The following is a 15,508-nucleotide window of genomic DNA, read 5'->3' as shown; positions in this document are numbered from 1 at the left end:
ACCGTCGAATCGTGGAAGTCAACGAATGGCTACGCAGGTGGTGTCGGAGAGAAGGCTTTGGATTCTTTGACCATGGGATGGTGTTCCATGAAGGAGGAGTGCTGGGCAGAGACGGGCTCCACCTTACGAAGAGAGGGAAGAGCATCTTTGCGAGCAGGCTGGCTAACCTAGTGAGGAGGGCTTTAAACTAGGTTCACCGGGGGAAGGAGACCAAAGCCCTGAGGTAAGTGGGAAAGCGGGATACCGGGAGGAAGCACAGGCAGGAATGTCTGTGAGGGGAGGGCTCCTGCCTCATACTGAGAATGAGGGGCGATCAGCAGGTTATCTCAAGTGCTTATATACGAATGCACAAAGCCTTGGAAACAAGCAGGGAGAACTGGAGGTCCTGGTGATGTCAAGGAATTATGACGTGATTGGAATAACAGAGACTTGGTGGGATAACTCACATGACTGGAGTACTGTCATGGATGGTTATAAACTGTTCAGGAAGGACAGGCAGGGCAGAAAAGGTGGGGGAGTAGCACTGTATGTAAGGGAGCAGTATGACTGCTCAGAGCTCCGGTACAAAACTGCAGAAAAACCTGAGGGTCTCTGGATTAAGTTTAGAAGTGTGAGCAACAGGAGTGATGTAGTGGTGGGAGTCTGCTATAGACCACCGGACCAGGGGGATGAGGTGGATGAGGCTTTCTTCCAGCAGCTCGCGGAAGCTACTAGATCGCATGCCCTGGTTCTCATGGGTGACTTTAATTTTCCTGATATCTGCTGGGAGAGCAATACAGCGGTGCATAGACAATCCAGGAAGTTTTTGGAAAGCGTAGGGGAAAATTTCCTGGTGCAAGTACTAGAGGAGCCAACTGGGGGGGGGAGCTTTTCTTGACCTGCTGCTCACAAACCGGGAAGAATTAGTGGGGGAAGCAAAAGTGGATGGGAATCTGGGAGGCAGTAACCATGAGTTGGTTGAGTTCAGGATGCTGACACAGGGAAGAAAGGTAAGCAGCAGGATATGGACCCTGGACTTCAGGAAAGCAGACTTCGACTCCCTCAGGGAACGGATGGGTAGGATCCCCTGGGGGACTAACATGAAGGGGAAAGGAGTCCAGGAGAGCTGGCTGTATTTCAAGGAATCCCTGTTGAGGTTACAGGGACAAACCATCCCGATGTGTCGAAAGAATAGTAAATATGGCAGGTGACCAGCTTGGCTTAACAGTGAAATCCTAGCAGATCTTAAGCATAAAAAAGAAGCTTACAAGAAGTGGAAGGTTGGACATATGACCAGGGAAGAGTATAAAAATATTGCTCGGGCATGTAGGAATGAAATTAGGAGGGCCAAATTGCACCTGGAGCTGCAGCCAGCGAGAGATGTTAAGAGTAACAAGAAGGGTTTCTTCAGGTATGTTGGCAACAAGAAGAAAGCCAAGGAAAGTGTGGGCCCCTTAATGAATGAGGGAGGCAACCTAGTGACAGAGGATGTGGAAAAAGCTAATATACTCAATGCTTTTTTTGCCTCTGTCTTCACGAACAAGGTCAGCTCCCAGACTGCTGCGCTGGGCATCACAACATGGGGAAGAGATGGCCAGCCCTCTGTGGAGAAAGAGGTGGTTAGGGACTATTTAGAAAAGCTGGACGTGCACAAGTCCATGGGGCCGGACGAGTTGCATCCGAGAGTGCTAAAGGAATTCGCGGCTGTGATTGCAGAGCCATTGGCCATTATCTTTGAAAACTCATGGCGAACGGGGGAAATCCCGGATGACTGGAAAAAGGCTAATGTAGTGCCAATCTTTAAAAAAGGGAAGAAGGAGGATCCTGGGAACTACAGGCCAGTCAGCCTCACTTCAGTCCCCGGAAAAATCATGGAGCAGGTCCTCAAAGAATCAATCCTGAAGCACTTACATGAGAGGAAAGTGATCAGGAACAGTCAGCATGGATTCACCAAGGGAAGGTCATGCCTGACTAATCTAATCGCCTTCTATGATGAGATTACTGGTTCTGTGGATGAAGGGAAAGCAGTGGATGTATTGTATCTTAACTTTAGCAAAGCTTTTGACACGGTTTCCCACAGTATTCTTGTCAGCAAGTTAAAGAAGTATGGGCTGGATGAATGCACTATAAGGTGGGTAGAAAGTTGGCTAGATTGTCGGGCTCAACGGGTAGTGATCAATGGCTCCATGTCTAGTTGGCAGCCGGTGTCAAGTGGAGAGCCCCAGGGGTCGGTCCTGGGGCCGGTTTTGTTCAATATCTTCATAAATGATCTGGAGGATGGTGTGGATTGCACTCTCAGCCAATTTGCAGATGATACTAAACTGGGAGGAGTGGTAGCTACGCTGGAGGGCAGGGATAGGATACAGAGGGACCTAGACAAATTGGAGGATTGGGCCAAAAGAAATCTGATGAGGTTCAATAAGGATAAGTGCAGGGTCCTGCACTTAGGACGGAAGAACCCAATGCACAGCTACAGACTAGGGACCGAATGGCTAGGCAGCAGTTCTGCGGAAAAGGACCTAGGGGTGACAGTGGACGAGAAGCTGGATATGAGTCAGCAGTGTGCCCTTGTTGCCAAGAAGGCCAATGGCATTTTGGGATGTATAAGTAGGGGCATAGCGAGCAGATCGAGGGACGTGATCGTCCCCCTCTATTCGACATTGGTGAGGCCTCATCTGGAGTACTGTGTCCAGTTTTGGGCCCCCCACTACAAGAAGGATGTGGATAAATTGGAAAGAGTCCAGCGAAGGGCAACAAAAATGATTAGGGGTCTGGAACACATGACTTATGAGGAGAGGCTGAGGGAACTGGGATTGTTTAGTCTGCGGAAGAGAAGAATGAGGGGGAATTTGATAGCTGCTTTCAACTACCTGAGAGGTGGTTCCAGAGAGGATGGTTCTAGACTATTCTCAGTGGTGGAAGAGGACAGGACAAGGAGTAATGGTCTCAAGTTGCAGTGTGGGAGGTTTAGGTTGGATATTAGGAAAAACTTTTTCACTAGGAGGGTGGTGAAACACTGGAATGCGTTGCCTAGGGAGGTGGTGGCATCTCCTTCCTTAGAAGTTTTTAAGGTCAGGCTTGACAAAGCCCTGGCTGAGATGATTTAATTGGGTATGGGTCCTGCTTTTGAGCAGGGGGTTGGACTAGATAACCTCCTGAGGTCCCTTCCAACCCTGATATTCTATGATTCTATGTAGGGATTATCCAGCCCTGTCATAGTAGTGTATTACCTCCACACCATCGACAGTGAGAGTTTTCTTGTCAGAATTGTTTGCATGAATTATATTCTTTATATATTCATATCCACTAGGTACATTCTGCAGATATCCACCTCACACAATTACATGACAGGAACTGATCCCCTTATTTTTGACTGCATTGGTTCTAACTATTAATGATGTGTGAGGCCTTAGTGGAAACTGCCAATAAGGGTTGGCACTAAGTCTCAGTTGTATATTTCTTGCCAAAATCTTTTCTATTGCACCCATAACTATTGCTAAATAGAGATTATCTGAGGTATTTAGAATGCATAACCCTTCCTCACGTATCACGGTCGAATCTAAAAGAGAGGCCCCATTTGATACACAAGATAATAGAGGAGATGCACTCCAACTGGACATTTATGATGCCTCTGTCAAATGCTTGTTTTTAGCAGTGAGGGGTTGACAGATTCTATTCTGGAACCCTGCTTAGATGCACAAAATTTCTTTGTGAGAGAGAAGTGTAACCATGGTGAGGGAGCGAAGGGCATATCTGCTCATTATCTGAAATATGAAATCCTTAGGTTTGTGTAATTGGCAGTCTCCAGGGTATATTAAAGGTTCAGTTGGATTCTAGTGTTCTAGGTATAAAATGATACTGAATCTTCCTATCCCAGCAGTTCTCAAACTGGGGGTCAGGACCCCAAAGTGGGTCATGACCCCATTTTAATGGGATCACCAGGGTTGACATTAGGCTTGCTGGGGCCTGGGACAGAAGCCAAAGGCCAAGCCCCACCACCCAGGGTTGGAGCCAAAGCCCAAGGGCTTCAGCCCTGGGCAGCAGGGCTCAGGCTTTGGCCCGCCACCTGGGGCGGCAGAGCTGGGGTAGGCTCAGACTTCAGTGCCCCCTCCTGGGGTTGCACAGTAATTTTTGTCAGAAGGGGAATCGTAGTCCAATGAAGTTTGAGAAACCCTGTACCTATTCCAAATGTGAAACCCATCTTGTCTCCATGGCTTATAATTTATTTTTCCTGCACCCCCACAAATCCAATATTTTCCCCACCTCATGCCCAGAGATAATTTTTCATAGACTTTAACCTTATATTTGCATGGATTGATTGACAAGTTACTGAGCTTTGTAGAAGATACTCTATCCAAAAATATCCTATTATCTATCTTAATGCTTCTCTTCTTTGGCAGGTTTGGCAAACCCACACAGGACAGCGAACCGTCAAAGGGGTAGGAAGGCATGCTGCTTTCTAGCAAATGAGCAGTACTGAAAGCATCAGTACTTAGTAGGCTAATTCCCCATAAGCCTTATCTCATGGACATATTGATGATGCTAAAATAGAATGGGAGGCTAAACCCACTGAGGGTGAATGAGAGTTGTAAAAGTCACAGCTACAGTAAGTAGTACCATACTACCCCCAATCTTTAGCTACATATGATTTGTGTCACAGGGATGACAGATTACAGACTGTGCCTGAATGGAGGAATAGTCTGCCCCCTTTGTATAGTTATCCTCGCTGTAATTTCCACAAGGCAACCATCCCTAAAAAGGAAAGTGCTGGCCTTTCTACACCACCCCCAATTTCCAGGCAACACAGGCAGCATTGTACACTCTAATACTGTTAGAGCAGGCATGAAAGCAAACAAGATTTCGAGTGCAGCCCCACCAGGCCATTCAAAAGGAGGGTTACTTTGACAACCAAAGCAGCCTACTTTTACGTGATTTTTATTGAGTGCAAGAGTGGGTGTGTAGTGCAATGAGTTACTAGAACCACCTTAACCAAAACACTGCTGTGGTATAAGAGGTACAACAAGTGGTTTTGCTAGGAGGCTTGATCTAACAGCTGTACAGGGACCGCCCCCATTGAAAGATGCATCCCCCTCCCTGTGGTTTAGAATAAGAAGCTGAACTCTAAGACGGGGGTGGGGAAGTAAATAAATCTTTTACCTTTAAAACAAAGCCTAAGACTCTTATGAGGTCCAAGGTAATTGAGGTTCAGTAAGAGGCACTATAACTTAAGGTATAAAGAAAAGGAGGACTTGTGGCACCATAGAGACTAACAAATTTATTTGAGCATAAGCTTTCGTGAGCTACAGCTCACTTCATCGGATGCATAAAGCATCACAACAGCACAGCTAGAGCTGTGTAAGTAGACAAGTTGGGGTAAAATAGTAAGGTAAAAAATGTTAAATACAGATGGTGGGCTCACTCTTAGTCAAGCAAAATTAGCTTGACCAAGCATTTCACCTAAAGGCCAGAGAGCAGGCCTTTGGGTTTGTGCTCCTAGCTCAGCAGAGGTTGAGCTCAATATCTTAAGGGCCCTTATTAAGCAACAGTGGGAGTGTTTGTTATTGCCCACTATTATACCACTGTCATTTTGACTTTCACCCTGAAGAGAAAGGCTGTGTCAAGTAAAGTTTGAATAAAGAGAAACAATGAAACAAAACATTTGAATGCACTGTTGTACTTGCCACCTTAATGAGAATTATTTACATGAAAAGTTTTAAATGTGTAAAAGAGCTGCTCCCTGCAGTAATGACAGATAGGCCAGGGCATGACAAATGTAGTCAGAACCTGCCCAAAGAGGCTATTTGTCTCCAACATCCTACATTGCTGGGTTGGATTTACCCTAGTTTAGGGAGCCCCCCAAAGACCCTCTACACCTGGAGCCCCTTAGGATGTGTTATAGGATCACTGGTCCCCTTGCAATTTTCACCCTCAGGTTACCTATGGCCTTTGGGAGCGAATGCCTTTTAACTCTTCCCCCCTACACACATCCCCAACTGAAGGAGACTAATTTAGAAGGCTCCTGCCTCCTCTGACCTTCCTATGAAAGTGAAGTGCATTTCTTTTTGCATTTACTATTAAAGTTACAGCCAGCAGGAATTCTGCAGAGGCCAAGATATAGTGTGGGGTACAGCCATTCGTAGGGTTCTTTTAAAAAAAAGTCTGCTGCAAGAGGGTAGTTAAGTTCTGTTTTGATTATGTTGTGTGTAACCTTCAAGCAAGTCATACTAGAATGATCCAGTTTAGCCAGAAGCGTAGCATGTTGGTGCGTTGGCTTAGCTGCTATTTTGGAAAGTGTTCACCTTTGAAAATAAGAATTAATTGCCTGAACAGCTCTTTGGGCATGAACATACCCTCTCAACCATGACTACAATATTGCTAATGCAATTCTAACCTCCTGCCTCTCTGCATACACTTTTCCCATTTCACGAATGGGAACTGGGCTGCTCAGGATCATTCAAGTCATAGGGAGGTGAAGCTGCCTAGCATGCTGGAAGCCCTGTAACAAGTGCATTAAGAAGAGCTCTTGAATGACAAGGGAAGGCTGCAGGCACACTGTGAAATCAGTTTTGATAAGTTAATACTGTCTAGCTGACCTCACTATCATGTATTCCTGTAAACAGAAGTTGCAAGATCCTTGAGTGAAGTGTCTTGTTTCTATTAGTCAAAGCAACTTTCCCAACAATAGATTGGTTGTTTGACTTACACCAGGGCACTGCATTTTTTACTCACATGATCTCCAAAAATTATTAACTATCTTAATTACTACCATGTCAGTGCAAGTGATTTGATCCCTTGTTTACTGGTACACAACTTCAGGTTATTTGCCAATCACACCCATAATTTAATGTAAGACTGCAATTAGGAAGCTAGTTCCAGCTCTGCTTTTCTTGGTCTGAGAGGAGAGAAATAAGTCTAAGACACCATTTGGAACACAGATGCCTTTTATATTTGAGAAGTTAGCCATTTAAACAGAAGATTTTTAGAGTTACTTTTGCAACTACTGTTACATTGTCAAGGTTACAAAACTGGCGACAGAGGCAACAGTGGAGGGTACCAAAGGACATAATAAAGCATGCTTCACCACAACTGTGAACAGACTTCATTCAGAACACGTGCCTGCCTTTACTAAAGATTTTCCTAAGCCTTTTTATCTTAAGCCTCATCCTCCTCTCCTTCCTCTTCAAATTCCCCTTGCTCATCAGCAGTGGCATCTTGGTATTGCTGATATTCTGATACCAGGTCATTCATGTTGCTCTCTGCTTCAGTGAACTCCATCTCATCCATGCCCTCACCAGTGTACCAGTGCAAGAAAGCCTTACGCCGGAACATGGCCGTGAACTGCTCAGAGATTCTCTTGAACAGCTCCTGAATGGCTGTGCTGTTCCCAATGAAAGTGGCAGACATTTTGAGGCCGCGAGGGGGAATGTCACAGACAGCCGTCTTGACGTTATTGGGGATCCATTCAACAAAGTAGCTGCTGTTTTTGTTCTGGACATTGAGCATCTGCTCATCCACCTCCTTCATGGACATTCGGCCACGGAATATTGCTGCCACAGTCAGGTAGCGGCCATGGCGGGGATCACAGGCTGCCATCATGTTTTTAGAATCAAACATCTGCTGCGTTAGCTCTGGCACCGTCAGAGCCCGGTACTGCTGGCTGCCACGGCTAGTTAGCGGGGCAAACCCTGGCATGAAGAAGTGCAGACGGGGGAAAGGCACCATATTGACTGCCAGCTTGCGGAGATCAGCATTCAGCTGTCCGGGAAACCGGAGGCAGGTCGTCACGCCGCTCATAGTGGCAGAGACCAGGTGGTTGAGGTCCCCATAGGTAGGGGTTGTGAGTTTCAGCGTACGGAAGCAAATGTCATACAAGGCTTCATTGTCAATACAGTAGGTTTCATCTGTATTTTCCACCAACTGGTGGACAGAAAGGGTGGCATTGTAGGGTTCAACCACTGTGTCTGACACCTTCGGAGATGGCATTACACTGAAGGTGTTCATGATACGGTCCGGGTACTCCTCCCTAATTTTGCTGATGAGGAGAGTTCCCATCCCAGACCCCGTGCCACCACCTAGAGAATGGGTCAGCTGGAAACCCTGTAGACAGTCACAGCTTTCCGATTCCTTCCTTACCACATCCAGGACAGAGTCCACTAGCTCAGCTCCCTCTGTGTAGTGGCCTTTTGCCCAGTTGTTTCCAGCACCACTCTGACCTGGAAGGTGGAGTGGAAAGATGCTGATTTAGTCACCAGAATATGAAGGAGAAGTTTCACATGCTCCGTTTAGGACAGAACATTATTTATATCACAGCAGTACTAGGAACTCCTAGCAAGGATGAGGGCTCCATTGTGCTAAGTACCATGCAAGTCTCACAGAGCTAGGTAAATTGTGTGTTAGTTTTAGGCACAGCGTGGGTGTTCAGTTTAAAGCTTTATGACAATAGTAAACCATAGATACATACAATTACATACCAAAGACAAAGTTGTCAGGTCTGAAGATCTGGCCAAATGGTCCAGATCTGACAGAGTCCATTGTGCCAGGCTCCAAGTCAACAAGGATTGCACGGGGTACATACTTATTACCTGTGGGAGGAATAAAAGCCAGATTACAGACTTGCAGTCAGCTATTTAACAAGTGGGCTACTGTGCTCCTCACAATTCACTGGAGACAGACTGCTACTGCCCAGACAAGTGAAGAAATGGTATTTAAAAAGAACAGCCTTGAGTGAAGTGACAACTTGAATTTGAAGTAGGCATTAAAGCTTTGCCAAGGATTTAATAGAAATTCAGAGGGAGCATTTTACCAAGTGTAGAATGCACTGAAGTTAATTACATAAATCTCTGATGCACGTATGTGCTTTAGAACATTTAGTTTTGATTTCAGGAGGACAGAGAGCTGTAAACAAAAAGTTACCAGAGGCTTCATTGTAGTAAACGTTGATCCTTTCTAGCTGCAAGTCACTGTCTCCATGGTAGCTGCCAGTGGGGTCAATGCCATGCTCATCACTGATGACCTCCCAGAACTGAAATGTGGTTTTGAAAAGGGCAGTTAATAATTGTATTAGGCTGTCAGCTGTGTGACCTTCCCCTCCCTTCCTCCCTCCACATACTGCCAGCAGGCCTTTTAATGCTCTACAGCAGCATTTCTCAAACTGGGGTCCTCGAAGGGACTCCAGGGGTCTGCAGGCCCCACTAAGGAACTCCTCCCCCTCCCTGGCACACCTCCAGCATGCTGGGGAACAGACTCACCTGTCCTGGCTCCCCCACATTTCTGGAAGTGGCAGGCACAGCCCTCTAGCCCCTGGGGTGGGTGGAGAGGGGGGTCATGGGGTCTACTGCCCCCTCCTCGAGCACCAATTCCACAGCTCCCATTGGCCAGGAACTGCAGACAACGGAAGCTACAGGGGTGGTGCTTGCAGGCAGGGGCAGCGCATGGAGACCCCCCCGCTGCTAGAGATAGGTACCAGTTGCTTTTAGGAGCTGTGTGAGGTAAGCCCCTCACGCCCTCCCACACACATATCAATCCCTGCCCCAGCCCAGAACCCACACCCTGCACCCCCTCCCACACTGCAACCCCCTGCCCTAGCCCAGAGCCCTCACCCAAACTCCCTCCCCCAGCCCACACTCCGCATCTGCTCCTGCACCCCAACCCCCTCCCAGCCCAGAGTTTGCACCCACACCCCCTCCCATACCCCAACGCCCTATGCCAGCTCCTGCAGTGCTCACCCCCCTCCCACACCCCAAACCCCTGCCCCAGCCTAGTGAAAGTGAGTGAGGGTGGGGGAGAGCAAGCAATGGAAGGAGGGAGGATGAAGGGGTGGGGCAGGGGGCAGGGCAAGGGCTAAGCAAGGAGGCTGGGAGGTCCCTGAAAATTTTAAAATCAAAATGGGGGTCCTCAGGTTGCTAGAGTTTGAGAACCCCGAACTACATCCCTCCCTCCCCCCCTTCCTGTAGTGCGCGGCCAGTGGGCTAACCTAACCGGCAACTGCAGCAGGATGACTGACACAGCAGACAAGGCGTCTCCCCGTCAGAAGCAGCTGAAGGTGCAGAGCTACAATTAGAGCGAATCCATGACGGGGAAGAACAGCAGCAACGTGGCAACTGATTTTTTAAGAGTCACCAGCAAGTGCGAGCGCCATTTGTTCAGACTCACCCAGACGCAGGGCAGAGGACGGGGGCTGGGGAGGGGCGGACCACAGCTGCAGGTTGTCGCGGGTAGAGGGCTCGGGCGGTCTGCAGCGCCCTAGCTAGGCGGGCGGCCCGACGGCTTTGACAGGGACCAGGAGGGCGTGGCGAGCACGCGCGGGGAGCGGATTCGTGCCCGAGAAGTCGCATCCCCGCGCGCAAAGGGCGAGGCGCCCGCAGCCTGCAGGGAGGCGCCCGCAGCTGGGCTTGCGGCTGCGCCGGCGAGAGGGGCTGTGATTCAGAGCCCGGCAGCCAGGCTGGGTGAAGAGAGGGCTCTCTCTCCCCCCGCGACCCCGGCCCGCTGCCGGAATCGCCTCGGTTCTCCGCGGCTCTCAGTAAGAGCGCGAGCAAAGACGACGCAGGTCAGCCCTCAAGCGTTACACTGTTTGGACACAACCAACCAGGCGCTAAAGCAGCCGCCTTTGGGAAGGAGGCTGGACACGCTGGACAGTGACCGTGAATAGCCCTTACATAATACAGCGCAGCCAAGGCGAGCGGAGCGTTAATTAACTCCAGCCCCCGCGTGCGCACCCCACTGAGCCGCCCCCTGCCAGCGCCAGGGACACAACAAGCGGGGCCCCCGACCGGGCCCCGATCTTTACCTTGGCTCCGATCTGGTTCCCGCACTGGCCAGCCTGGATGTGCACGATCTCACGCATGGCGCCGGAGTCACACGGCCACAAACACCCTCTGCCTCCGGCTGGCGGCTACGGCTCCTGCTCCCTGGCTGGCTCCGGCACCTGCGGCTGCGAGCTCTGAGCCGCGCGGCCCCCCAGCTCCTCTTTTTATAGAGGGGGGCTGCTGGCCCCGCCCCCTCTCGTCACAGGCCCGCTCCCCGCAGCCCTTCTCAAGCGGGTGATGTAATGCCGGGGCGGGGCCTCGCCGGGCGCTCGGGGGATGCTGCTGCTGCTGCTGCTGCTCCATTGTCTCCTGGGCACGGGGGGCGCTAGGCGGGAGCCATCGCGGGGGGCGGAGTGGGGAGCCGCAGCCTCAGCAGCTGGGAGGGGGCTTGTCACAGCCTGAGGGGCAACGAGCGTCTCCTGCTCCCCCAGGGCCCCCCGTGCAGAGCGAGAGTAGCGCTGTACGAGCAGGGTGAGGAGCAGCGCCCTGCTCTCCCCCAGCCCTGGCCAGACGGCCCCAGCCGCTGCACCCTCCACCGAGTAACATTCCCGGACACTGTATAACACGGAGATCAAAGGGAACCCTGCGGGCGGGTAGCTCAAGGCAAACTGGACAGAGGGAAATCTCTCCCTTGCAGTACAAGAGCAGCCTTTATAGCGTAAGTGCTTTGCTGGCGCTCACACAAAATGAATGCATCCGATGAAGTGAGCTGTAGCTCAGGAAAGCTCATGCTTAAATAAATTGGTTAGTCTCTAAGGTGCCACAATGCTCTTTTTCTTTACACAAAAGAGTGAATGGAAGCCAGGCTGTGCGAATGGAAGACATTAACCTGTTTCGTACATAGATCGATCCATCCGCATCCGCCTTCCTCAGCCTTTTGTTTCTTAGGCAGCTCCCTTTGCTGCAGCATCAAACGCTGCAAGGTGCTGAGGGAGGGGGAAGGAGACGAGTTCGCTGCAATTCCACACACCCTCTTCCACGTCTGAGAGCCCTCATGTATTTACAGAATACTGGCTGGGGGACGCCAGATCCCCCAGATGTCCTTCGTGGTCCCATGGGGGTGATCGCCAAAACTCGGACCCTGCAAGAGCCGCTAGATACAGTGTGAGGGTTACAAGTGGTTTTTAATATACATCCGGTTTTCTTGAGGGACCCATCCTCCTACCTGGTGGAAACCAGGGACCGCTCCAGGATCAGGACAGGAAAATGGGCTCTGTCTGAGACATGGCTCGGGCTCTGAAACATGCAGTTGTGTGATACCCAGCCTGTTTTTCAATGAGTGTTTAAATAGCAACTCTACTGTCATTTGATTATTTTATTTTTGCTGGAGAGGAGAGGAGATTAAGGGGGCTTTCATAAGCTCGTCGATTTCGTGGAACAAAAGAACAATGAAAAAGGATACTAGAAAAAAAAAACATTGCTGCTTATTAACATATCCATCCCCACAAACACACACATACACCATACATGCAATTAGCTGTTTGCCGATAGGTGTGTCCAGGGAGGAGCTAAGGGATCTGCAAGGAGATCAGAGACCGCTGTCAGTACTGATTCTTGTGAAACTTAACAAAAAACTTCACAACCTGATCTGCATATCCAATCCAATCCAATTTAAAAATATTCCCCGCCATATACTTTTTTGTTTTGCATTTAGACCTTCCTCACTGGAATGAGACATTGGATCACTTTGAAACAGCCTGCAGAAAATAGGATCAACCGCGGTGAGACTTTAAACCGGTTCATTTCCACAAAGCAGGGTTTTTTTTCCTCCGCAGAGGTTATGTTGCTAATGGATTTTTTTTATTATTATTATTTTCCCTTGCAAACCTTGGCCGTATTTCCAGATATTCCATGAGTAATGCTGCTTGATGTTTTCTAGGTGATGAGGTCAGCTTTTCATATTCCAACAACAGAGACTGCATTTAATCCTCCTCGCTGCTCCCGAGCAATGTAACATTGACCTCTGTCCACATGCCAGGCAGCTATTTGCGATCGTCGTGCACAAAACATAGACTAAATTTTCTTGTTGCATAGCTTTATCTGACCTCTGCTGCAAAACCGATCAAACTGTAGCAAACCTGTAGCGGTTTGTCATGTTGTTGCAGATTTACACTACGCTATCAGAGCATGAGGGGCCGGAGAAGGTGGGAAGTTGAATGTGTGTGATACTGTAGTCTATAACTGTTTCATCAGGTTGCTTGCTTTTATTTTTTATCACAGTACATCAATATCCTGATTACTGGGACAACTCCAAATATTTCAGATAGGGGCAGGATGAGCAAATGATTCAAAAGTGAACGTGGTAATAATGCAAGACAGAGAGATCGAACCTCTGAAAGCGTGTAGGAGCAGTATCTTTTATGCTGCAGCTGCACGAGGAAGGTATTTCTGTGCTCAGCAAATCATGTAGGATACCAATATTATGGTCTATTTCACTTTACATTTCGTTTGATGTCCACATGTATACTTATTTTGCTGTGAATTCCATTAAATAGAAATTAAATAAACCCAGAGCCCAAACGCATATACTGTTTCCATATTATAGGATTAGGAAATAGCCTTTCCCCTCAGATTTTAGCAAATCTTTATATTAATAAATCTGCCAGATATTCCACTGGAATAAAAAAATGCAGCAGAGTCCAGAATTTACATCAGCATTTTGCTACATTTTTTTTCTTTTCTTTGTTCTGTTCTCCAATCATTGTCAATGACGAATCCTTCCAAATCTTCCTTATACAGTTCAGTACGCCTAAATATTGAATATTGCAGATCGGATGTGATGTTCTAAGGTGTTCTGCAGAGCATTGTTAGGATAGCCACTTGTTTCTTTTGGCATCCTTTCCTTTAAAAGCCATTCAACTTCCAAACTGGTCTGCTTGAAAGCTGCTGAGTTGGGTTTTATCTTTAATAAGTGATTTCAAAGACAATTAGATCACTTACATTCCCTGTAAAAATCTGCTTTTACAGGTCTAAACAAGGAGCAATTTAATTATCTGGTTGACTACACTTAGCAAACTATGTGTAGTTTTAATTCCAAGCCAACATTTTTGTGGCAGGTTAAGCATATATTCTACATCTAATTCTTATAATTACATTCCTAAAAATAATTTCCATTTTATTAAGCCTATTTTCACCAGACCACTAGATCCTTCAGGTAACGATTCAGAATAATGTTTACATAGATTATTCACAGTAAACACTGCATTGTAGCTATGTATACTGTACTAAAAAAAAGACTGCAGCTTGCAGCACAATTAGTGCAAATTTAATTGTATAATTTGGAGGAGTTTGCAGTAGTTGTGTCACCAATGCTAAACGTTATGCTGGGTCCCATAAATTGCATATTGGCTAGCTACTGGCAGAACTATCAACATTTGAATGTGCAAAAGTGTATACAGTATAGACATTCTATTAATGTATGCATAATAATGTGTATAAACAGGTTTTCAGTATTAAGGTCAAACTGATTATTTACAACCCCACTGAATAACAAATCTGAGCCTAGGTTTTCATAAAATATACATCCCAAATACAAGTATTTCTGAGCTAAAAATTCCAAAGGGAAATGCTTACCTTTAAGATCCCCTACCCCTACTTTTAGTTCATCCCGGAAAAGCCAGAGGCCAAATTTTGAGCTAATCGAAGAAAACAATTGAGTAAATACGGGAAGGGGAAAATCCCACCCAGATATTTACTCCTAAAAATGAACAATAAGAATAAACTCAGATTATTGGATGGGAGGGAATTAAATACCAGATATTACAATCGTCTATTTAAGGGCTGTATTTGAAACCCATTGAAGTGAATGAGAATCTTTCCATTGACTTCGGGTCTCTCTCTTTCAATCGAAACTCTGCCCACAGCTCTGACGTTCAGTCTGGCCACACATTCAATCAAATTCCTCCTGCTGCAGTTTCCTAGGCAACCAACATAGCCTCAGAAGCAGCCTGCACAAAAAGGAAGGGAACAAAAAACCTCTGCAACATTTTCACTCATGTCGTTCTTTTCCCATCATTCAAAAGCATTGCAAACGCAGGAGTGGGAAAATTGCTGCAGCATAAAGCAAAGGGCTGGCCATGGGGTTATACTTTTATCCCCACTGTACTCATGAAAGGAGGACTAAGATGATGTCACTTGAGAGTTTACCTAATGAAGCTCAGAGGATCAACCTGGTTTTATCCATTTTACCCTTCCCCCTACCCTTCCCTTCCATGGCTACTACCATCCTTCCAGCTGAGACAGGCTGGATGTGATCCCTTTCTGACCCTGCTGCTTCATCACTTGAAATGTTCCCTGTTGAGAGAGAGACTTGACTGTCCCTTCCAGGTTCTGAGAGAGTTGCAAAGGCCCTTTTGGTCCAGGTAATAAAAGATCAGGAGAATCAATCTTACTTCATAGTAAGTAAATAATCCATGCCTCATACAGCAGCACAGTTTGTGGTGCATGTTGCAGTGTCAGTCAGAAAGGGCTGCATTTCCCTCTACGGGGGAAAATATATTTCTGTCCTCTTATGCTGTGTTGCATTCCTGAAATTCTTCAAAGGAGGGAGCTGACACAAAGGTCTCCGGGCTGTGGATTGTGGGTCTTAATATAGGGCACAGTCCTGAGTTACCCTGTATTGTTTTTTTAAAACTTATTTCTTAATATTTGTACTGAAGGAGTGCCCAAAGTCAGGATCAGGAGCCCACTGTGCTAGGCCACCAACATTGGCCTGCCCCAAACAA

At 47.4% G+C, this 15,508-nt stretch overlaps 1 protein-coding gene across 1 annotated transcript; it reads right to left on the bottom strand.

Moving 5' to 3' along the window:
- Nucleotides 1–6,924: 6,924 nt before the first annotated feature.
- LOC144261297 (tubulin beta-2 chain) lies at nt 6,925–10,894 on the bottom strand. The gene is made up of 4 exons (XM_077810700.1): nt 10,766–10,894; nt 8,893–9,001; nt 8,451–8,561; nt 6,925–8,192 (listed from the first exon to the last, which is right to left on the bottom strand). The coding sequence occupies exons 1-4, from the start codon at nt 10,820–10,822 to the stop codon at nt 7,132–7,134; spliced, it is 1,338 nt and encodes a 445-aa protein (XP_077666826.1). The 5' UTR covers nt 10,823–10,894; the 3' UTR covers nt 6,925–7,131.
- Between the last annotated feature and the right edge of the window lie 4,614 nt (nt 10,895–15,508).

Source organism: Eretmochelys imbricata, chromosome 2 (assembly GCF_965152235.1).
Source record: "Eretmochelys imbricata isolate rEreImb1 chromosome 2, rEreImb1.hap1, whole genome shotgun sequence".
In the NCBI taxonomy this organism is placed as follows: domain Eukaryota; kingdom Metazoa; phylum Chordata; order Testudines; family Cheloniidae; genus Eretmochelys; species Eretmochelys imbricata.
The sequence above is the reverse complement of the archived record's forward strand: the minus strand, read 5'-3'. Positions and strand labels throughout refer to the sequence as shown.

What these genes read in the sequence shown, in the direction of transcription:
- LOC144261297 (XM_077810700.1), bottom strand. Translation starts at nt 10,822, where the DNA reads ATGCGTGAGATCGTGCACATCCAGGCTGGCCAGTGCGGGAACCAGATC. An exon ending in GGAACCAGATCGGAGCCAAG is followed by an intron (nt 9,002 to 10,765) that starts GTAAAGATCGGG and finishes ACCACATTTCAG; the next exon opens with TTCTGGGAGGTCATCAGTGA. An exon ending in TTACTACAATGAAGCCTCTG is followed by an intron (nt 8,562 to 8,892) that starts GTAACTTTTTGT and finishes TTCCTCCCACAG; the next exon opens with GTAATAAGTATGTACCCCGT.